The sequence below is a fragment of the Vipera berus genome, assembly GCF_964194415.1.
Source record: "Vipera berus genome assembly, chromosome: 1".
In the NCBI taxonomy this organism is placed as follows: Eukaryota; Metazoa; Chordata; class Lepidosauria; order Squamata; family Viperidae; genus Vipera; species Vipera berus.
Window position 1 is genome coordinate 322777621 of NC_138202.1, and position 22929 is coordinate 322800549.

The following is a 22929-nucleotide window of genomic DNA, read 5'->3' on the forward strand; positions in this document are numbered from 1 at the left end:
TCGCGACCCTATGGACAACCTTCCTCCAGGCCTTCCTGTCCTCTACCATCTTCTGGAGTCCATTTAAGCTTACGCCTACTGCTTCAGTGACTCCATCCAGCCACCTCATTCTCTGTCGTCCCCTTCTTCTATTGCCCTCAATCTTTCCCAGCATTAGGCTCTTCTCCAGTGAGTCCTTCCTTCTCATTAGGTGGCCAAAGTATTTGAGTTTTAGCTTCAGGATCTGGCCTTCTAAAGAGCAGTCAGGGTTGATCTCCTCTAGGACTGACCGGTTTGATCGCCTTGCAGTCCAAGGGACTCGCAGGAGTCTTCTCCAGCACCATAGTTCAAAGGCTTCAATTCTTTGGCGCTCAGCCTTTCTTACGGTCCAACTTTCACTGCCATACATTGCAACTGGGAAGACCATAGCCTTGACTATACACACTTTTGTTGACAGGGTGATGTCTCTGCTTTTTAGTGTGCTGTCTAGATTTGCCATGGCTTTCCTCCCAAGGAGCAAGCGTCTTTTAATTTCTTGGCTACAGTCCCCATCTGCAGTGATCTTGGAGCCCAGGAAAATAAAATCTGTCACTACCTCCATTTCTTCCCCATCTATTTGCCAGGAATTGAGAGGGCCAGATGCCATGATCTTGGTTTTCTTAATGTTTAGTTTCAACCCAAGTTTTGCACTGTCCTTCACTCACAACAAGAGGCTCTTTAGTTCCTCTTCACTTTCTGCTATTAGAGTGGTATCATCTGCATATCTTAGGTTGTTGATGTTCCTTCTGGCAATCTTAATTCCAACTTTTGATTCATCTAGCCCTGCCTTTCTCATGATGTGCTCTGCATATAAGTTAAATAGGCAAGGCGGCAGTATACAGCCTTGCCGGACTCCTTTCCCAATTTTGAACCAATCAGTGGTTCCGTGTCCAGTTCTCACTGTTGCTTCTTGGCCTGCATATAGGTTTCTCAAGAGACAAATAAGAAGGTCTGGTACGCCCATCTCTTTAAGGACTTGCCACAGTTTGTTATGATCCACACAATCAAAGGCTTTAGCATAGTCAATGAAGCAGAAGTAGATGTTTTTCTGGAACTCTCTAGCTTTCTCCATGATCCTGCATATGTTAGTAATTTGATCTCTAGTTCCTCTGCCTCTTCGAAATCCTGCCTGTACTTCTGGTAGTTCTCGATCCACATACTGCTGGAGTCTAGCTTGTAGGATTTTAAGCATAACTTTACTAGCATGAGAGATGAGTGCAATAGTGCGATAGTTTGAACATTCTTTGGCACTGCCTTTCTTTGGAATTGGAATGTAAACTGATCTTTTCCAATCCTGTGGCCACTGTTGAGTTTTCCAAATTTACTGGCAAATTGAGTGTAGCACTTTTACTGCATCGTCTTTTAAGAAAAAATACTGTAGTATTATTTAAACTACTCCTCCTTCTCACTATAAACTCCAGAGTTTCAATTTATCTCATAATTCTTTGTTTCAGCATCCATTCTTCACTCTTTTTTCTTCTTCTTTGGGGCTTCCACTGGAGATTATTTCTGGGATTATAGTACTTTTTCACTATCTTTCCAATTCTGGCTCCTCTGGAATTGTCCCTGTGTCAGAAATTTATTTATTTATTTATTTAATTTAATTTGTATACCGCCCTTCTCCCGAAGGACTCAGGGCGGTGAACAGGGCCATAAATACCAAAATAACCAAAATACAAAATTAAAAACAAATTAAACCCTAGTTCCCAAATGTAAAAATAAATTATATTAAAACAATAATTAAAACCCAAACCCATCAGACCAGGCCGGATTGTTCAAACAAATAGGTTTTTAGATCACGTTGGAAGGAGCGAAGGTCGGGAGCCATCCGGAGCTCGACCAGTCAACAGTTCCAAAGGTCAGGCGCACCCACAGAGAACGCCCTCCCCCTGGGAGCCACCAGACGGCATTCTCCGACCGGTGGCACCCTAAGGAGGCCCTCTCTGTGGGAGCGCACTGGGTGGAGGGAAGTTGATGCCGGCCGCAGGTGCTCCCTAAGGTATTCCGGACCCATGCCATGTAGGGCTTTGTAGGTCATTACCAGTATCTTGAATCTCACCCGGAAGGTAACCGGAAGCCAATGCAGTTCACAGAGCAGAGGTGTAATATGGGAGTATCGGGAGACCCCCAACACAAGTCGCGCGGCTGCATTCTACACCAGTTGGAGCCTCCGAGTGGTCCTCAAGGGCAGCCCCATGTAGAGAGCGTTGCAGTAGTCTAACCGAGAGGTCACGAGTGCATGAGTGACTGTACGCAAGGCATCCCGGTCTACATAGGGCCGCAACTGGCGCACCAGGCGAACCTGGGCGAAGGCCCCCCTAGTCACAGTTACTATATGATCTTCTAAAGAAAGCTGTGAATCTAGGAGAACTCCCAAGTTGCGAGCCTTATCTACGGGGGGGGGGGGTAATAACTCACCACCCATAGTGAGAGATGGAATGATCTGAATTTCCTGAGATGCTGGCACGTACAGCCACTCAGTCTTGTCAGGGTTGAGCTGAAGCCTGTTCCTCCCCATCCAGACCCGGAAATGAATAATTCAGAAATGAATTACCCTTCCTTGAAATCCACCATTTTAATGAATCTGCGGTTTAGTATTTTTAATTCCCAATCAGGAAAATCATATTAAACAATAAACTTATATTAAACTGTATCCATATATATTCTTCCCTTGCTATTTTTCTCTTCCCTTTGTTGAATCTGTACACTATACATTCTGCAGCACAAAGTTGTGTCCCTGACATATCATTCATTCATTTTATCATGGACATCATTCATTATAACTGAAAGATTAATAGAGACTTCTTTAATTTTGTTGCTTTTCTAATATATGTATTAAACTATCAGTCCTATTCAGCAGGGCTAAATGTTAAAGGGGTGACGGAACCATAACCCAAGATTTCTGGAAACATCCACATTGGCTAAGGTTCTGCTAATGTAACAGCTCCATTCTGTACGTTACAAAAATGTTATTTTCAATGCCATGAATATCAAAACCTAAAAATACATCTTTTTTTCTTGTTGGTGTTATAAGTCCAAATAAGTTAACAATGATGATATTATAAACAGATTTAATCAAGAGACAATATATGAAGACAGAAACAAAAGAAATCCTTGTAAACATTCAAAGTTCAGTAACCTTAATCATTCAGAACCACAAATAAAAGTAGGACATGCTTCAAAGACACAAAAACTGCTAAGTGAAAATTTAAGGATTAAGATATAGAGTTTGTAGTATGAAAAGGTAATTAAACTGGAACTGAATTGAATCTAAATTAATGTAGATTGAATTACATACTATGGTAATATAAATATCTCAGTTTCCTGTGAGAAACTTCCCACTTTAATATCTCTATTGCCTAACATTGCCAGGAATATATCTAACTGAAAGTTAAAGTTTTACATTCTGTCCCATTCTTGTACATGGTTCTTGTAGATGACAAAATTCATTGTGATCATGTCAAGCAGACACTGCGGTTTAATCTTGTACACTGCCCAGAATCACTATTGTGAGTGGTCATATAAACAATTTAAATAAATAAAATAAATAAGTAGTGAATTGTAATTTCACTACTTATTTTATATTTAAGCAGCACTGACAGGCTAGGATATGAGAAAAATTGAATTGTGATAAATTATTCTTACAAAGCACTAGAACTTAGAATTATCTAGTTAAGCTCTTGGCCTAGCAAGTTCAGCATAAATAATTCTTTGATTACCCCAAATTATAATAGTAGCTGTTGAAACAGTTGGTAAATGTCATAACTCAGGATATTTAATGTGGGGAACAATATAATTTCCTTGTGGCTTTTCAAGAGTTCCGGTTGCACCATGCTTCCATGCTCTTCAAGTGATTTTTTTTCAAGTGACAGTTTGAACCACTGGGTAATTAAATAACTTTAGGCTCTAGCTTTTCTTTTATATTTCTCTCAAACACTTTCAGAAACTTCAAGATACTGTTTACACATGTACTTCATTTAAAAACATTTGCATTTTAGGAATTAAGCATTTCTTGGTGAACCAGACCCACACAAAACAAAATTCCAGTGATTACTCAGAATTTTCAAAGGGGCATAACTTACAGAATCACTAACATGTCATTAGATCAACAGATTTTTAAGGTACAGATTTTAAAACCCTGATCTACAGCATCTCTTCCTTTGAAGATAGCTTTTTCATTCTCCCAGGTTCTTCCAAAAACTCTTCCTTCTGAATCAGGTGTATGATATCTTAACAAGAAGCCTCTTCAGTGGTAGCTATTAAGTTAATTACAATTGTATTATTATTATTGATTGGGAGAAATACTTTTGGGATTTTTCCTGTTTGGGTGCTGAAATAATCTTACATTTTTAAAAAAGATTGATTTATGACGTGGGGTATACTACCATATTAAGTGGTGAGCCTGAGGCAGCCCTTTCTTCCAAACCAACTTCTTGGATTTTATTCCTAATTTTAGTGCCAAGATCCTTCTTTATAAACTACAATTAAATCATATTGGTTACTGTTGGTTGAACTGTTTTCTATACTTTCTTAAACTGACAAAATATTTTTACTGATATATGCCAACTGTTTTTAGCGTCCTGATATGAAATTTGCTGTCCCTGTTGCCAGTCCCAATCTTGCCTCCATTTTGGCTACATGACTTAGAGGATATTGTGATAAAGAAAAAACACTACTTTAACACCACCATTTAAGAATGACTTAAACTATTTCAACATACATAGCAGCATTCTGTAGTCACTGAAATGATTGACCTGTATTAGGTTGATTTTAGCAGAACAATGGCTGGATGACTCTAAAAGATGCTGTCAGGAGCTAGTGACCTTGTCTCATTCCAGTGGAAAAGAGGAAGGGAGTGTCATGGGGAAAAGACAGAGAAAACTGTTATCAGACATATTCCTGCCATGGTTAGGTGCAAGTGGAAAAAGATTTATGACTGCAGAGAGATCACTGCATTCAGGAATGAGAAAGAGAGGGCTTTTAAAAACCTTTTGCAGCAAGCAGTGAAGTTCATTGGTTCATTAAAGCCTAATATATTGGTATAAGTAAACCTTTCCCAGCCTGGTACCTCAGTCTAGACTTCAAGCCCATCAAAATAGCTGGTGGAAACTAGCCCAGAAGGGCTCCAAAGTAAGGAAGGCTAATTTCAATGTGAATGCAGCTCCTTGTCTTTGTCAGCCCCCCCTCTCCCAATTCGTTGCCTACTGAGGATTCTTTCTAGCCATGATCTAATTGCTCTTTGGTGCACAATTTCGCTGCAAAGACACCCACACAAGTTCTCTAGCAGAGGGGAAATTTCCACATTCTGTATCTGCAAGGCCTCCCGGCGTCCCTTTGCCTACGTAAATCTGGGAATACTTGGTGAAGGGGGGGGGAGAGATGCATGCACGCTCGGAGTGGCAGGTCCGCATCTTTTACCTTGGGGTCCTTCTCGTAATAATATTGCTGGGTGCGGATCCACCGTCCCACCAAGTGATCTCGCACAGTGTGCGCCAAGGCGAAAAAATAATCCCGCGGGGTGGCCACATTCCGGTCTTTCACCAGGGTGAAATGGAGGTGCCGATTGAAGCTCTTCCTGATCTCCGCCACATCACCCAAGCCGGCGATGCCCCGCACGCTGATCTGTTTCCTTTTTTCGCTGTCGCTCAGTGGAACGGCCATCCCGGCTAGGAAGGTCGTCTGTCTGCAACGGCCCAGGCGTCGAAGCAGCTGCTGCTCTTTCGGATAAATTTCTCTCCCGCTCTTCCTCCGGTTGCAGTCGCTCGCACGGCTAGCTAGATGCGAGGTTCATCAGAGGTGAGGGGGTGGGGGGAGAGCGAAGAGCTGCAGCCCCGATCCTCCTCCTCCTCCTCCTCTTGCTGGCGGCTCTGGCAAAGCCCGGCCCGGCCTCGCTGCGGCAGCGCCTGCGCTGTGGGAAAGGCAGCCGGAGCAACTTTCCAAACAAGAAGAGCCGGCGGCGGCGCTTCTATGGCTTCCCGCTCCTGCTCCTTCTCTTCTCTGCGTTGGATCGTCCTAAGCCGGCCAGGATATTTTCCCGTGAGGCGCAGAGCAGCAGCGGGCAGAGCGGGGGCAGCAGAAGCGCGAGGCGGGTCAGTCAAAGATTATTAAAGCCATCCCTGTGGCCCGCCCTCCTGCCTTTGCAAGCGTAGCTCAGTGATGTGGAGTGTGCGCATGCGCTCTTTGAAGACCAGCTTTAAGCGCGGTAGCGCTCTGTTTACGGCAACGTGGCTGGAGATCGGTGGGTGGCTGAACTCCAGGGGATTTGATTCTGCGTCTCTCTTTGCCCAGGGCACTTAAGCCTTAAACCGGCTGAAAGTTAAGCTCTGGGCAGGAACGGAAAATAAGCTAAATAGTTACCCCTTAAAGTAAAGGTAAAGTTTCCCCCGCACATGCGTGCTAGTCGGTTCCAACTCTAGGGGCCGGTGCTCATCTCCGTTTCAAAGCCGAAGAGCCAGCGCTTGTCCAAGGACGTCTCCGTGGTCATGTGGCCGGCATGACTAACGGAATGCTGTTACCTTCCCACCATAGTGGTCCCTATTTTTCTACTTGCATTTTTACGTGCTTTCGAACTGCTAGGTTGGCAGAAGCTGGGATGAGTAACAGGTGCTTGTCAAACTGCCGACCTTCTGATCGACAAGCTCAGCGTCCTAACCCACTGAGCCACCGCGTCCCTTAGTTACCCCTTATGCAGGGCTTTTTTTCTCATAGAACGCTCAGAATGGAGTTCCGGCACCTTTTTTGGATGGAACCTTGTAGGGTAGGCAAAGCGGGTTGTATGACATGTGTGAGTTCCGGCACCTTTTTGTTTTACAAAAAAAAAAAGCACTGCCCTTATGTAAATTATACGGACTCGGTTGCAGAGGCCATGAGTGCCCCGCTGGAAGAACTGAAAGAACAAGTAAGGAAGAGATCTATCCGGGTGGTTGTTAGGAATCAAAAACGACTTGGATGTCGCATCATCTTCAGTTACCAGTTGTATTAAATCCGTTCAAAGAAATGGCAGGAGCAGCCTCTGATGAATCTTCTCTGCAATCCTCTATGCTCGCTGTTCTGATAACAGAATACAAGGTTCGTCCGTCGAGCGGTCTGATGTTCTCTCGTGACATTTTAATTTAATTTAATTTAATTTAATTTATTAAGGCATCAGCACGTGGACTATCGTTTAAAGTGGATGTGGCTCGTGCCAATTTGTTAGCCTTTAGGACATCACGACTCAGTTCAGTTAACTGACAAATGTCTGCAAATATTTGCTTTAATTCAATTTATAGATCACTTACTTGACATATGACTTTGGGTGGCACCCGAACAAATTAATAAAAGCATCTACAAGCTCCCAAACCTGTGGTATCTGTATACTGTATCGACAACTTCCCAAACTTGCTCATATTCCACAGATATCCTGGCACCAGTAGGAAACCACTTGCCCCCAAAGTCAGAGGAAAAGCTGCAGAATTATTTAGTTTTCCTAGAATCAGGAACCAGTTTGGCTTAGTTCTGCATGACCCCCTGCCTCAGGAGCACATACCAGTCTGATGGAAGGGGTGTAGAAGTGTCTGTAGAAGGGAAGGGAGGCATACAATTGCACAAACAGAGGCTTGCTATTTGCCATCTGCCCTAAGGGAACCTTTCCTGAACTTTCCTGCACTTTTTGTGTAATTGGCAAATAATATATTCAGAATATTAGTGAACTAAAATAATTAGCCATTTCCAGGATTTGAGGGAATGTACCTCATTCTGAATTTTATACAGATGAAAATAGGAAAAACCCTTGCCTGCTTAAAAAAGGGGGTGCTATTGTCACAGCAATAAGCATTTCTTATCATTTTACTATCATTTTATTGGGGTTTTTATTAATGTACCAACTGTTTTTATGGGCATGTATTTAATTATCTTTTAATTTTTGTAACTCTGTGTTTTATTCTTGCCCTGTACACCGCCCTGAGTCCTTCGGGAGAAGGGCGGTATAGAAATATTAATAAATTAAATTAAATTAAATTTCAGAAATGGATTTAATTATTTGCTTTACCAGGAGCTACAAAGGTTAGTTGATTATCAGAAGAATGGATTCCTTTCCATTTCCCCCAACTTCTAACTTTCTTAGAGAAACAGCCAATGAACATGGAAACAGAAACTGCATTGGAATGAAGTGGATATGTGCTATTGTGAACTGTTAAGTGGGACAGGTCAGACAGACAAAATTACTATGGCCAAAAACCAGCATAAAACAATACAATATATATTGTAAAAGGTATAGAAGTATAAAACTATAATATGAAAGGCAAGGAATGATTTTATATGGGGGGAAATACGCATAAGATTCATCCTAGGCAATCCAGGCCTAAAGATTAAACAATGTTTCAAATCGAGATTTTTACAGATTTTATATACATTTTTAAAAGGCATATATAAAAATATACAAAACAAGTAGGTATAGAAACAGTTGGTGAGGGCAGAAGGAAGCCAACACGTAAGCAAATGAAATAAAAGAGGAGGAAAGAAATATATGTTGCTAACTCTTACAGGCACTAGATTTTACATACTGCCACTCAAAATGTTGCTACATTGTATTGTTTAGCAGTAGGGCAATAGAAGTGGTTTCTGAAATGCCTGGGACAACCTGGAAAATTACCAGCAAAAGTATAATATACGTGCTGCATAGATAACTGTAATATCGGCAAACCAGTTGTGTCTGTCTACTCACTTGTTCCCAACTCCACAATGGCAGTCATTCTGACAAAAGTTCTTTTTATGCCTACTGTAATAAAGGAGAACATTTGTAGCTCAGGGTTGAAATGAAAGGTCCCTGATGCTCTCTGAGCTTGCTTGTTTTCTTGAAGATGTCTCATTGCCCAAACTAGGTAACATCATCAGTGCTACTTTGGATAATGAAATGTCTGTAAGAAAACAAGCTCAGAGAGTACCAAGGACCTCTTTATATCTACTCTCTAGCTTCCGTGAGGGAAGGGCATCACAACTTGCCAGAGAGCAAAGGCTTAAATAAGGTGCAGTCTTAGCCATAGTTATTAAAATATAAGCTCATTTGAACTTACTTCCTTCAATATACACAATATACAATATACACAGGCTGCCCTCCATCGTCCTCCAAGCCTTGGGTGCACCCTGAACCCTGGCCTAAAAATTTTGCTCATGTGAGAATATAGTCAGAGTGAAATAACCTAATCATTTTCTGTCAAGTAACAGGAGATGGCATTAACACATAGTTATTACATCAATTGCTGGAATGTTGAGAGTTAAAACAATTCAATTTACTAAGATTTAAAAAGTGGAAGAAGCTTTAATAATAAATTTGTTTAATGTCAAATTTCTTTCTTATCTAATTTGCAGCTGAATTTTCCCAGAGATATCAAATTACTTTTGAGCTTAAGCATGCCGTTCACTGTATTGTCAATTTAGCAAATGTTGTTTTACGAATACACGTACTGAAAGGTATTCTCTTTTTATATAGACAAGAAGGACTTCCATTAAACTGGTGCAATAAAACTCTAGACCCTAAATTTTTATAATCTGAAAAATAATCCTAAATATCTCTTACAAGGTGATCCTTTTTAATTCATTACAAAAATCAAAAATCCAGGCCGGATGAAGTTTTATGTATTTCATATGGAGATAAATACAAAGGTGGCACAAAACAATAAGGAGCAATGGCTAAGCTAGAATCTCTCTTTAAATTTTTACTTGTCAAGCACAAATAGTCTTATGATGACCTTTTTTCAGAAAACAATGTGTACCTGCTCTTGTAACAGTACTGAGAATACTGTATCAGACTAGGTCACATCTTATATGCTAATTAACTTTTTAATACAATGAAATCCTTTGTTCTATTTGATTTCAGAACCTTATTCTTAGTACACAGCTATAAACTGTTTCCAAACTATATCTGGAATCAAACCAAAATGACATTCTGCAGGTATCACTAAACTCTATTAGCTTATTTTTCAAGGACATACATTCTTTTCCAGTTCAGTGTTTGATTTATCTTAACCACTGTCTTAGTTGTCCTATTTGCTTCCTTTGAATAATTAATAGAACATTAGTCTTTTTATTACCCTGGGGAATTTCATCAGTGCTCAACATTGTTTAAAAGGCAAGCAAAGGCAGTTTTATAGCTTGCTTCCATCTAAAACTCTTTATTTGAAGGTCTTTTGGGTTCAGTGGGAACTATAATTTATCAATTGAGTATAATTGGGATTGTTCACTGCATTGGTCAATACTTTTTCATACTTTCTGTTTCAAAGGACATGCCAAAGAGAAACAGCAATTAATAACAAATATCTTTTGAATTTTCACATATATTAACTAGAGTGGCAGGTAGACCAACTTCCTTAATGCCAGAATTAAAGTGCTGTTAAATTATGTATAAATAAAATATAATAATATATATTTGGATAACCTGTAACTTTTCACTTCCACGATAGGCTACTAATATGCTGTGTCTACCACGTTTATTCTATTGCAAGTGTTACTGTGAACCATTTCAGTTTTAGACAACAAAATAAGCAAATGCATCTTTAAAAATCAGGACCGCAGTAGTTAGGGAGGGCCGGAATCATTCCTTTCTTTCCTGCTATTTCAATTCATTGTCCCTGCTCTTAGTTAAAAAAAAAAGGCCTTGGCTGATATCAATTGATATTTTTCTCCATAGTTATATATATTGTCACTATGACTCTTAGCAGCAGAGGTAAGTGTTATTCCTCCTTTCCTTGCATGCTGGAGTTCTAACAATCCCTGCAGTGGTCTAATGTGTTTGCAAGACTGGCACAGTTTCTAAGAAAACACAGATTTCCATATTGTCACTGTTTCCTAGTATCACAAAAGCACTTTGAAGTTCTTTATGGCTTGGGTCCTAGTAACATTACATATCATCCATCCCAGACACTATCTGCCAGTCATACCCTAAAGAAGTAAGAGATTGGAAATGTCCCTTTTCTGTTGCTTTTCCAGCCTTTTAGAATAATCTGCTGCCCATATAAATATAGCCCTCTCTCTATCGACATTTAGGAGGCAACGTATGACTATGTTCAGCTGAACCTTTCGGTCAAAATGTATTTGGGGTACTGCTTTATCTTTTTACCAAGGATATTTATTTAATTCCTCTATTGCAATTGTAAGTGGGGTAGCACAAAAATAGTGCTAAATAAATAAATGGTACTTATAAACTTCAACGCCATCCAGCCAGCTTTTGCCTTAGAAATTCTGCTAAGATTGCTGACGTCTTGGAACCAAAAGGTAGGATGATGCAAAAGTTTCTGCAGATGATAAAAAAAGGATCACCACAGAGTTGCACTGATTCAAATAAAACATTTTTACTGCAGTTTCAAGTACATTTCAACCTATCCAATGATAAAACTAGCTGAACTTTCAAACCCAGCTAGAAAACATGTTTTTGAACAGAGTCCTTGGATGGAAACAGCCTTTATATTGTTTGGAATTCTACTCTTAATCTTCATATAGTTCACCAATCTTTGTTTAGTGCAACAATATATTTACTTGTTTAAAAGAAAAGACTGTGAAGTGATACTTTTAAAAAATATTTGAAGTTTTCTTAATAGCTAAAGGAACCTTAAATATACAAACACTTTATTGAATTGATATATACAAAATTTGGAACATTCATATTATTTTAAACATGACCTAATATTTAAACCAAAATTAAACAAATGCATATAATCATTATTAGAACATTCAAGCATTTTTTCTGAATTTCCAGATTATCTCTCAGATATAGGCATAAATGTTGGGAGTAGGAAGCTTTCTGGCTTTCATACAAATTTGTACAATCAAAAATTTCTTCTACAAGTATTTTATAACTGATTAATATATTTCAAAAAACATGTATGGCATGATCCAATACTGCCTTGCTTTTAGCTCATGCCAAAAAACTCATTCACTACTGCAATGACCCATATTAAAAGATTCTTTCATCAATTCTGGATATAGAGTCCTTGTTTAGCAACTTCAGATACTGACTGTTCACAAATACAACAGTAATAAATAGTAAAAACATTTTCCAACCAATGCATGTACTTTTGCCCACATTTTTGCACTTGACCATAATATACACCAGAATGAGACTAATGCTTGTGTTGCTACAGGAGAGAACTTTATCAAAATGGCAGCAACCAGTGATGTTTGTGGTGTCTTTCAGTCATGTAGTTTATTTAATGTTTGTATCACTTAGTAACTATTTCACTGGAATCAATTGTGACTGCTAAACAAGGACGGCATGTAGCAAGATAATATCACTGTTATCTTTTGCTATTTAAAAGTGAAAAAAACCATTACAGAATGGAATAAACACCAGAAAGAAATAAAGCTTAAGGCAGTCAAAAATCAAGGGGAAAACATCAACTGAATTCTGTGTGGGAATAGGCATCTTGCCCAGTTTATCTCTTCCAAAGTAAACCAGTAACCCAAGGCTCTGAAGGATTAAAAGCTGATTTTCAAAAGGCAATCTAAATATGTATCAGTAAGAATTTAACCAAGCACAACAAAGTTTTTAAACAAATACCTCAAATTTTCACATATTTTAAAATCTGAATGCCTACAGCATAACATTCAAAGGTACAGTTAAAAAGTTGCTTGCTTCTGATGTTTTATATGCTTGCATCAAGATGGCAAAACACCCGCCTAAAGATTAAGTGCTTTTCTCATAAAGTACATCAAATAAATCAAAGATCATCAGCAAATGTTCTTTATAAATCAAAGGATATTTGTTATAATAATTTGGTTTGATTTCTGATATGCTTCTGCTTTTAGCTGTTATGGATTATTTTTTTCAGAATAAGTGTTACTGATTATGTGTGACACTAAAAAATGTTTGTGATCCCAGGACAATACTAGGCACCTTAAACTAACAAACTCAACCACTAGCCTCCCTTACTGAAAGATGTCAACATTTTAAAAAAATATATTTTACTTGTAGCCCTTTTTCAAAGGAACCAATGGGGTCCAATTTCCTAGATTCATTTTCCCCAGACAGTAAATCCCTAATATTATAGCATGTGAAGTGAATCCATATAGTGAAGAATTGCACCTAAAGCCCAGCTGGTTTCAATGTTGTTAATCTTCTGGGCCAGCTATAAGGAAAAGAAAACATGATTAAATGTCTTGAAAACAGAGACATTTTTGTGGGCTGTTTAAAACATTGTGATCTATACACTTCAAGAAACTGCATAATAACCTTCCACATAGTACACACATACCCAATTTGTATGCTCCCTTAGTTTTACTAAGTAGCATTTGGAATCCCTGGGCTCCCAGATTTTATAATGTAGCGGGAAAAAGAGGAAAGAGTATTTCTTGGCTGTAATATTTATATTTGAATAGCAATAGAACTTAGACATATACTGTTCCATAGTTCTTTACAGCACTCTCTGAGCAGTTTATAATGTCAGCATATTGCCCCCAACATTCTAGGTCCTCATTTTACAAACCTCAGAAAGATGAAAGGCTGAGTCAACCTCGAGCCAGTAAAGATCAAACTCCTGACTGTGGGCAGAGTTAACCTGCAATACTGCATTTTAACCACTGCACCACCACAGCTCCTACAAGGACGGCCACGGAGGCACTTGACCGAGTTGTACCCTTGCGGCCCCTGACCCGGCGCAGATCCCAGTGGGCTCCATGGTTTTCCGCGGAGCTCCAGGAGATGAAGCGTCGGAGACGGGGCCTAGAGAGCGGTTGGAGGTCCAGCCGATCTGAATCCGACTGATTGCGACTAAGAACCCATATTAGGTCTTATCTCGCAGCGATGAGGGTGGCGAGGTCTAACTACTTCGCTGCCCTCATCGCGTCCGCAGATAATCGCCCAGCCGCCCTGTTTAGGGTGACTCGCTCCCTCCTTAATCAGGAGGTGAGTGAGGAACCCTTGTAGGGGCGTGCCGAGGAGTTTAGTCAACATCTGTCGGACAAAATCGCTCGGATTCGGACCGGTTTGGACTCCGACTGGGCAGAGTCAGACGATCAGGACACGGGTGGTCTTGTCAATGTTACCTGGGAGGAGTTCGATCCTGTAACTCCGGAGGAAGTGGACAGGATTATGGGGAGGCTGAGCTCCACATGTTTATTGGACCCGTGCCCTTCCTGGCTGGTTTATGCAGCCCGGGAAGGGACACAAGGCTGGTTCCAGGCGGTTATATCTGCCTCTTTGGGTGAGGGTAGTTTCCCCGCTGCCTTGAAAGAGGCGGTGGTGAGACCTCTCCTCAAGAAGCCTGCCTTGGACCCGGCTGTGTTAAATAACTTTCGTCCGGTCTCCAACCTTCGCTTTCTTGCGAAGGTTGTTGAGAGTGTGGTGGCGCATCAGCTCCCTCTGGTCCTGGATGAAGCGGATTATATAGACCTGTACCAATCGGGCTTCAGGCCCGGGTACAGCACGGAGACGGCATTGGTCGCGCTGGTGAATGATCTCTGGAGGGCTCGGGACAGGGGATATTCCTCTGTCCTAGTCCTGTTAGACCTCTCAGTGGCTTTCGATACCATCGACCATGGTATCCTGCTGCGGCGCCTCAGGGGATTGGGAGGCACGGTCCTTCAGTGGTTCTCCTCCTATCTCCTGGGACGCTCGCAGTCGGTGTTGGCAGGGGGGCAGAGGTTGACCGCGAGGCCTCTCGTTTGTGGAGTTCCTCAGGGGTCGGTCCTCTCGCCTCTCCTGTTCAACATCTACATGAAACCGCTGGGTGAGATCATTCGTGGTTTTGGAGTTGGGTATCATCAGTATGCTGACGATACCCAGCTTTTCATTTCGACCCCAAACCACCCCAGTGATGCCCTCGACGTGATGTCCCGTTGCCTGGAGGCGGTCCGGGTCTGGATGGGGAGGAACAGGCTTCGACTCAACCCTGACAAGACTGAGTGGCTGTGCGTACCGGCATCTCAGAATATTCAGGATATACCACCCCTCTCTATGGGAGGTGAGTTATTACCCCCTGTAGATAGGGCTCGCAACTTGGGAGTCCTCCTAGATTCACAGCTTTCCCTAGAAGACCATATAGTGGCTGTGACTAGGGGGGCCTTCGCCCAGGTTCGCCTGGTGCGCCAGTTGCGGCCCTATCTAGACCGGGATGCCTTATGTACGGTCACTCATGCGCTCGTGACCTCTCGTCTTGACTACTGCAACGCTCTCTACATGGGGCTACCCTTGAAGACCACTTGGAGGCTCCAACTGGTACAGAATGCAGCCGCGAGAGTTGTGTTGGGAGTTTCCCGACACTCCCATGTCACACCTTTGCTCCGCAAGCTGCATTGGTTTCCAGTTGTCTTCCGGGTGAGGTTCAAGGTGTTAGTAATGACCTATAAAGCCCTACATGGCATGGGTCCGGAATACCTTGGAGAGCACCTGCGGCCGGCGTCAACTTCCCTCCGCCCAGTACGCTCCCACAGAGAGGGCCTCCTCAGGGTGCCACCGGTTAAAGAATGCCGACTGGTGGCCCCCAGGGGGAGGGCGTTCTCTGTGGGCGCGCCGGATTTATGGAACCATCTTCCGGTCGAGCTCCGGATGGCGCCTGATCTCCGCTCCTTCCGGCGTGATCTTAAAACCCACTTTTTTGAACAAGCTGGCCTGGCCTGATAGGATGGGGTTGGGTTTTATAAATTGGTCTTAATTTTTAATTTGTACTAATTTATTACGGGCATTGCTATTTAATTACTTTTAATAATTTTTAATTTTTGTATCTTGTTTTTATTATGTATTGCCCTGTTCACCGCCCTGAGTCCTTTGGGAGAAGGGCGGTATACAAATTAAATAAATAAATAAATAATAATAATAAATAATAAACTCTAAAATCTAAAATTATGCAGGTAATGCCTGATTAAATAGGAGAGTCAAAATAAATTTTGTACAATTTAAAATCTGAAAATTTATTTTGCACATTTAAGACTATTGTACACGATTCATGGTAGGATGCAATGTCTGGGGCACAGTTACTCTCTTCCTGTGTCTCTTTAAGGTCCTTTACTCTGTCTCTTCCTCAGTGTCTATTTCTGCTTTTTCAAAATCTTTCTCTTAACTCAAAGTGTCATCCCAAAATTCTAAAGAATAAATAATATTTCCAAAGTTGAAACTGTATTATTTTTTTAAACAAACTGCCTTAATTTATTTTTGATAGATGTTTGTGAAACAAAATTTTATTCCTTTTCCTCTACTCTTTGTATACTGCTCAAAAAAAATAAAGGGAACACTTAAACAACACAATGTACTGTATTTAATAGTAGGATGTCTTATCTTGTGTTCCCTTCATTTTTTTGAGCAGTATACTTTCAATATTGATATTATAATTCTATGCCAAATATTGACGTTAAAAATTACCTTAAGAATGTGATTCTTTGGAAAGCCCAGTTCTTTCAGCAACAAACTGATGTAGGTAAGATCCATGCATAAGAAAGGATGCTTTTCTTGTTGAATCTCCATTGTTTTACACACTGGGTAATTGAAATAATCAAATAAATGTAAAAGCAGATCATTGCTAGAACTATTCCCACATAAACACTTTGCTTTGGATACTAAAGAGCCTTTGTTAGGTTGTATTTTATAAAACTTCCTTAGATCTTGAGGTAAGCATATAAACAATGGTGCTAATGACTTACCTTTCTTTGCTGCACTTTCAAACTTCCTGACTGGTAGGATCCCTCCTTTTTTCTTATCTAAAGAAAGAGAGGGGAAAAAACAGTTCTGCAGTTCTAGAACAGAAAGAGTGCAGTATTGGCAAAACAGCTGCCACTCTAAAGGATTAATAAATGGTTAAGTAGACAGTACTGTGTGCATTTCAAGCACAACACTTTAGGTTTAGTGTTGAATGTGTCTTATTTTCAGAGTCTTTAACAGGGAAAAATATCCTACAATATTCATAGAATTACAGAAATGAATAGATATTCAATTGGAATCTTTTTGTATTTAAGATTTCTATGTTCTGAGAGAGGTTTTTTTTTTTACAAATTATTGCACTAAACTAATGAACTTACAATGCAAATACCACATTAAAGAATTAACATAATCTTGGGAAGTTTCTGGTGAGCCATTATGGCAAACTGACATTCCTGTAGATTAGAAGAACACATTGCAGCTGAAATTGTACCAGAGTGCAGGATTTGCGGCTGAAATCTGAGATCCCAAGATTACCCATGTGTATTCTGTACAGCATTTATTTATTTTTTGGGCAAGCAGATGGCAGGAACTGCATTTTTGTGTTTGGCTTGTGATCAACTGGGAGTCAGGGGATTCCATCATGCTTGTAGTTGCTAATGTTGCCTATATGGACTTTATGTTTGACTGAATCTCACCTCTTAAATCATTCTGGATTTATTTTTTTACTGTTTTTTTAAAGATTAAGAACCTGTAGATTGGCAAGTTTTACTGATGCATGTCTCCTTCAATTCTTTTTTTTAAAATTTAACTGTGAGTTAAAGATTTGTACTTTGTGGAATATATAGCAAAAAAGATGATTACTGTTGGCTCTAGAAAGTTTTAAATGTATTAAAGGCTGAGATGACCTTTAGATTTTATTTAATTAATTTACAGTTGCAAGAAAAAGTATGTGAACCCTTTGGGATTACGTGGAGTTTTGCATGAATTGGCCATAAAATGCGCTCTAAACGTCATGTAAGTCACAACAATAGAAAAACACAGTCTGCTTAAAATAATACTACACAAACATTAGCTGTTGTCATGTTTTAATTGAACATAAGATGGAAACATTCACAGTGCAGGGTGGAAAAAGTATGTGAACCCCTAGCCTAATGACTTCTCCAAGAGCTAATTGGAGCCAGGAGTGAGCCAACCTTGACTCCTATCTGTGTGATGATATTGGATGTGTTGCTGACAGCTGTCCTGCCCTTTAAAAACACACACCTGTTTTGGGTTTACTGGTCTCAAGAAGCACTGTCTGATGTGAACCATGCCTCGCAGAAAAGAGCTCTCAGAAGATCTACGATCAAGAATTGTTGACTTGCACGAAGCTGGAAAGGGTTACAAAAGTATCACCAAAAGCCTTGATGTTCATGTGTCCACGGTAAGACAGACTGTCTACAAATGGAGAAAGTTTAGCACTGTTGCTACTCTCCCTAGGTATGGTTGTCCTGTAAAAATGACTGCAAGAGCACAGCGCATAATGCTTAATGAGGTAAAGAAGAATCCTAGAGTGTCAGCTAAAGACCTACAGAAATCTCTGGCACATGCTAACATTTTTGTTGACACATCTACAATAAGGAAAACATTAAACAAGAATGGAGGACATGGGAGGACACCACGGAGGAAGCCATTGCTGTCCAAAAAAAATATTGCAGCACGTTTGAAGTTTGCAAAAGAACACCTGGATGTTCCACAGCACTACTGGCAAAATATACTGTGGACAGATGAAACCAAAATTGAGTTATTTGGGAAAAACACACAACACTATGTGTGGAGAAAAAAAGGCACAGCACACCAACATCAAAACCTCATCCCCGCTGTAAAACATGGCGGAGGGAGCATCATGGTTTGGGGCTGCTTTGCTGCCTCAGGGCCTGGACGGATTGTTGTCATTGATGGGAAAATGAATTCCAGAGTTTATCAGGACATTTTGCAGGAAAACGTACGACCATCTGTCCGCCAACTGAAGCTCCGCAGAGGATGGGTGATGCAACAGGACAATGACTCAAAGCATACAAGTAATTCAACAAAACAATGGCTTCAACAGAACAGAATACGCCTTCTGGAGTGGCCCAGTCAGAATCCTGACCTCAACCCGATTGAAATGCTGTGGCATGACCTTAAGAGAGCGATTCACACCAGACATCCCAAGAATATTGGTACACTGAAACAGTTTTGTGAAGAGGAGTGGTCCAAAATTACTCCAGATCGTTGTGCAGGTCTGATCTGCAACTACAGGAAACGTTTGGTTGAGGTTATTGCTGCCAAAGGAGGGTCAACCAGTTATTAAGTCCAAAGGTTCACATACTTTTTCCACCCTGCACTGTGAATGTTTCCATCTTATGTTCAATTAGAATATGACAACAGCTAATGTTTGTGTAGTATTATTTTAAGCAGACTGTGTTTTTCTATTGTTGTGACTTACATGACGTTTAGAGCGCATTTTATGGCCAATTCATGCAAAACTCCACGTAATCCCAAAGGGTTCACATACTTTTTCTTGCAACTGTATATGCTGCCCATCTTGCTGTCCAAAGCGACTCTTAGCAGCTAAGAGTTTAATAAAAATAGAAATGAAAACAGTTATGAATATAAAAACAATTAACATTACGGATGATTAAAAATCACAGGCTCAAGTGGAACAGGGCTGGCAACTTCTCTGTCACTGCATCAACTTTTAAGTTATTTGAAAGGCTACTTTCTAGTGAGAATTTTTTTTTGGTTACACTGTGAAATTGGTAAGATGACATTGAAAGCTTACAGAAAGAGGGCACCGGATGGCTATCTTAAAAGAAATGTTTTATCTAAGAGGTTTTTGAACTATTAATTCTACAGAAGAATCAGGTGCTAAGGACATGATAAAAAATAGAGATTTTTTTAACCTTATTTGTTGTAGATTTGTAGTCCATTCCTCTAGTGCAGGGTAGGCAACCTTGGTTTTTATGACTTGTGGACTTCAATTCCCAGAATTCCTGAACCAGCCATGCTGACTCAGGAATTTTGGGAGTTGAAGCCCAAAAGTCATAAAAGAGCCAAGGTTGCCTACCCCTGCTCTAGTGCACGGGAAGAGGGGAAATCCCCTGGCATGCTGGCAGAATGGACTGTAAATCCAACATCCCCCTCTGCTTGCAACTTTCTGTGCTGGTTTCTCATTGACTTTCTGTGGAAGCCAGCAGAGAAGATGGCAAATGGTGATAATTGCTAGGATCATGTGGCCGGGGGTGGGAGGAGGGGCATGATGTTTTATGAGAAGAGTTTTTAAATGACTGTCAAAGACTGCCTATATGCCATACATGGATTTCACACCAAAGACCATGCAAAATAATGTGAAAAACATGTAACTGTTTTCTTTTTCTTTCCTAAGCATTGTTTTGGACACATCTAATTGATTAATATTTTTAATTTTGTTTATTTCTAGAATAGCTATTCCATATAGTTTTGGATAGTGTACAGATAAACATTCTCCACATCTACCTCTCAGCCTATACTTAACCAGCTTGCTCCTCAATGTCAAAGGATAGCTGGTCAAACTCTTTGCTGGTCGACATATATTACGTTCATAGATTTCTTAACCTTGGCCTGAGAAAGATACACTTATTTGTCATCATTCTTGCACAATACCCTCCCAGATGGATGGACTGGAAGACTGCCCAAAGTTAAGAAAGCATTCACATTACTGACAACACTTTCAGCATGTTTCTAACAGCAAATGGCTAAAAAGTTTTGAAAAAGTAAAATTTTAAAATATGTCTTCTCTGTGTTATAATAGCAGTTGATACATAATGTATACTATACCTCTGTGTTGGAAGCACTAAAGTACTTTCATGGTGAAGGATTAGCCGGTGACATCACTGTTGCTTGGGGGACACCCAGTTGTGGACTTTTTTCATGTCTACAATAATGAGCCCACCAAAGTGGTACCTGTATATCTACTCATGCTAGCATGGTTTCGAACTGCTAAGTTGGCAGGAGCTGGAGCAAATGATGGAAACTTACCCCAGCACACAGCAGCACTTGGAGTTTGAACACAGATTTGCAAATTGTCAATCCAGCATCCTAACCACGAGCCACTGCATTCCATATAATTTAGGATAGTGTGACTTTTCAGCTATGATATGTATTAATCTGGCATTTCAGCAAACTAATGTGGGGATCTGTCCTTGCACATTTTTCCGTCAAGAATCAATTTTCCATGTGAAAAGCCTACATGTGCCAGAATAAACTGACAGCAGTGTGAATAAACTTGAGTGCCAATCTCATTTGCACTGTAAAACTGGAACATAGTGCTTTCCTGTACGAGTTTATTAGTTCCACAATAATCCTCTAGGAGTTTATTCAACTTTATTTATTTATTGATGCACTCAAGGCCTTACCAAAGGTTTATATGTAGGCAATGCCAAGACATATGTGAAAGCACTACTGCCATCTATCACAGGCTTGGAAAGCTATATTTATTTGCTTGTAGTGCTGCAGGCTGATGTTCTCAGTGCCACTTTGGCACCATTTATATATATTTTTAACATGACAATTGTGGGTGATTTCACAGTACCAATGATGTACTTAAAAGAAATGGATCTTCAGCTTATCTTTGGCTTTGAGAATATCAAATATACACAAAGTTTTTAGAATCTCAGAATCTAGTTTTGCACTCAGATCCAACTTTTATCTGAAACTCAAATTCTCTTTCTCCCTTTACACCTTCCTTGTAAGGTACGGTGGGCAAAACTCAGCCTTTCAATGCTATAGGCTTCAACCTGTAACCATCATGTCTAGGCAGTCTTTTGGATTCAGAAAGGTTCAGGAGTTCATGACTTCCATAGCTGCCATGGGCTTGTCCCAAATAATGCTTGGCTTTGTGTATTCACTGGCCATCCTTTTTTTACTTTGGATCAATTATGGAATGATATGGATATGGAAAAAACTATCTGGTGTTCTACCATGGTGAAATCATTTCCTAATCCAGATAAAACAAACTACAGCAAACGGACTTATTACATCTTTTTTTTTTCTACTGAAGATGTATTACAAAAGACTGTCCCAGATACATGCGGAGGGATTTAATGGATGCTTGGGAATTTCCTAATAATCAGGTGGGCAGTAACATTTATTGCCTGATCAGTTTGACATGCTGCCTAGAATATTACTTTATGGTCATCAATATTTTGTAAGTAAATAAAAATTTTGGGTTAGTTAAAATTACTGATGTTTAAGCTTTGTCCAGAATGTATGAGAAGAATCTCTGATGGCAGAGAGAAGAAACAAGTTAGATTCTACTTTCTCACTTGCTTTGACTAATTAGTATTAATGCCCTGTGGAACTGTTGTTATTGCATTTGTGTGAACTAAAGCCAGCTTTGTAATATGACATTCACACTGTTTTTATTGCCTTATTGCCAAATTACCTATTAGACCAGCATCTACTGCCAATTCATAATAGTAGGAAAAAGCATAGAAATCCAAGTCCTTTATTCTGGCTGTTTCGTGAATTTTCTTGTTCAGCACTTTTGATATTTCATTATGACATGATTCAAAAAGTGGCCTTCCTAAAAGAAAAAAGGGGGGAAAAAGACTGTAATGAAATTCATATTTGTGAGATTTTTTATTTTTCAGTATGTTTAGCAAATAATTATCAATTAGCATCAAGTAAGAAATACGGTAAGCAAAGATACAGGGCATTACATAGGCAATTACAACATTGTATAAGGAGCAGGAAGGAATGGAGAAATAGTATGTAATTGTTTAAGCATCCACTGATGGAAGCAGTTAGCCGCTGAAACACCTTTCCAAGAAAGGTTCTGAATTAATGGAGGCTTGTCCTTTTAATAGTAGTATACCTTCAGTATACTACGGCAGGGCTTTTCGACCTTTTCACCCATTGTACCACTTTTAGGATATGGCAACATCCGAGTACCACCAGTCACCTAGCAAGGTGTCAAAAACTAGATGACAAAAAAAAAAGGAAAAAGGGATGAAGTACAGGTAGTCCTCGACTTACAACAGTTCACTTAGTGACTGTTCGAGGTTACAATGGCACTGAAAAAAGTGCCCCCCAAGCCATAGCCAAGCAAGACACCTGCCTGCCCTCCCGGCGGCGCTCTTCCTCCTGTCCGAGGTTTTCATCCTTGTGAGCATTTCTGTTGAGGATTGGCAGCGGGGGTGGGGTGGAGGTGTGTGTTTGGTTTTTATTCCCCCCACCCTCTGCAGGTTTTGGTCACTTCACATGACCCTGGGACACTGTGACTGTCATAAATATGAATCAGTTGCCAAGCA

The 22929-nt window shown here is 40.2% G+C and overlaps 2 protein-coding genes across 6 annotated transcripts in view; both read right to left on the reverse strand.

Moving 5' to 3' along the window:
- Positions 1-5795, reverse strand: part of PYGB (glycogen phosphorylase B) — a 54365-nt gene extending 48570 nt beyond the window's left edge. The window contains exon 1 of the mRNA XM_081313991.1: positions 5437-5795. Within this exon, the coding sequence (XP_081170117.1) occupies positions 5437-5679 (243 nt within the window). The 5' untranslated portion in view covers positions 5680-5795. The remainder of the gene's footprint in view (positions 1-5436) is intronic.
- A 5526-nt stretch (positions 5796-11321) lies between these two features.
- Positions 11322-22929, reverse strand: part of ENTPD6 (ectonucleoside triphosphate diphosphohydrolase 6) — a 35872-nt gene continuing 24264 nt past the window's right edge. For all 5 annotated transcript variants that reach the window (XM_081330155.1, XM_081330157.1, XM_081330154.1 and 2 more), the window contains 4 exons: positions 22062-22202; positions 16621-16677; positions 16343-16455; positions 11322-13115 (listed from right to left, as the gene is read on the reverse strand). In XM_081330155.1, coding sequence (XP_081186281.1) covers positions 13032-13115; positions 16343-16455; positions 16621-16677; positions 22062-22202 — 395 coding nt within the window. In that variant the 3' untranslated portion in view covers positions 11322-13031. The remainder of the gene's footprint in view (positions 13116-16342; positions 16456-16620; positions 16678-22061; positions 22203-22929) is intronic.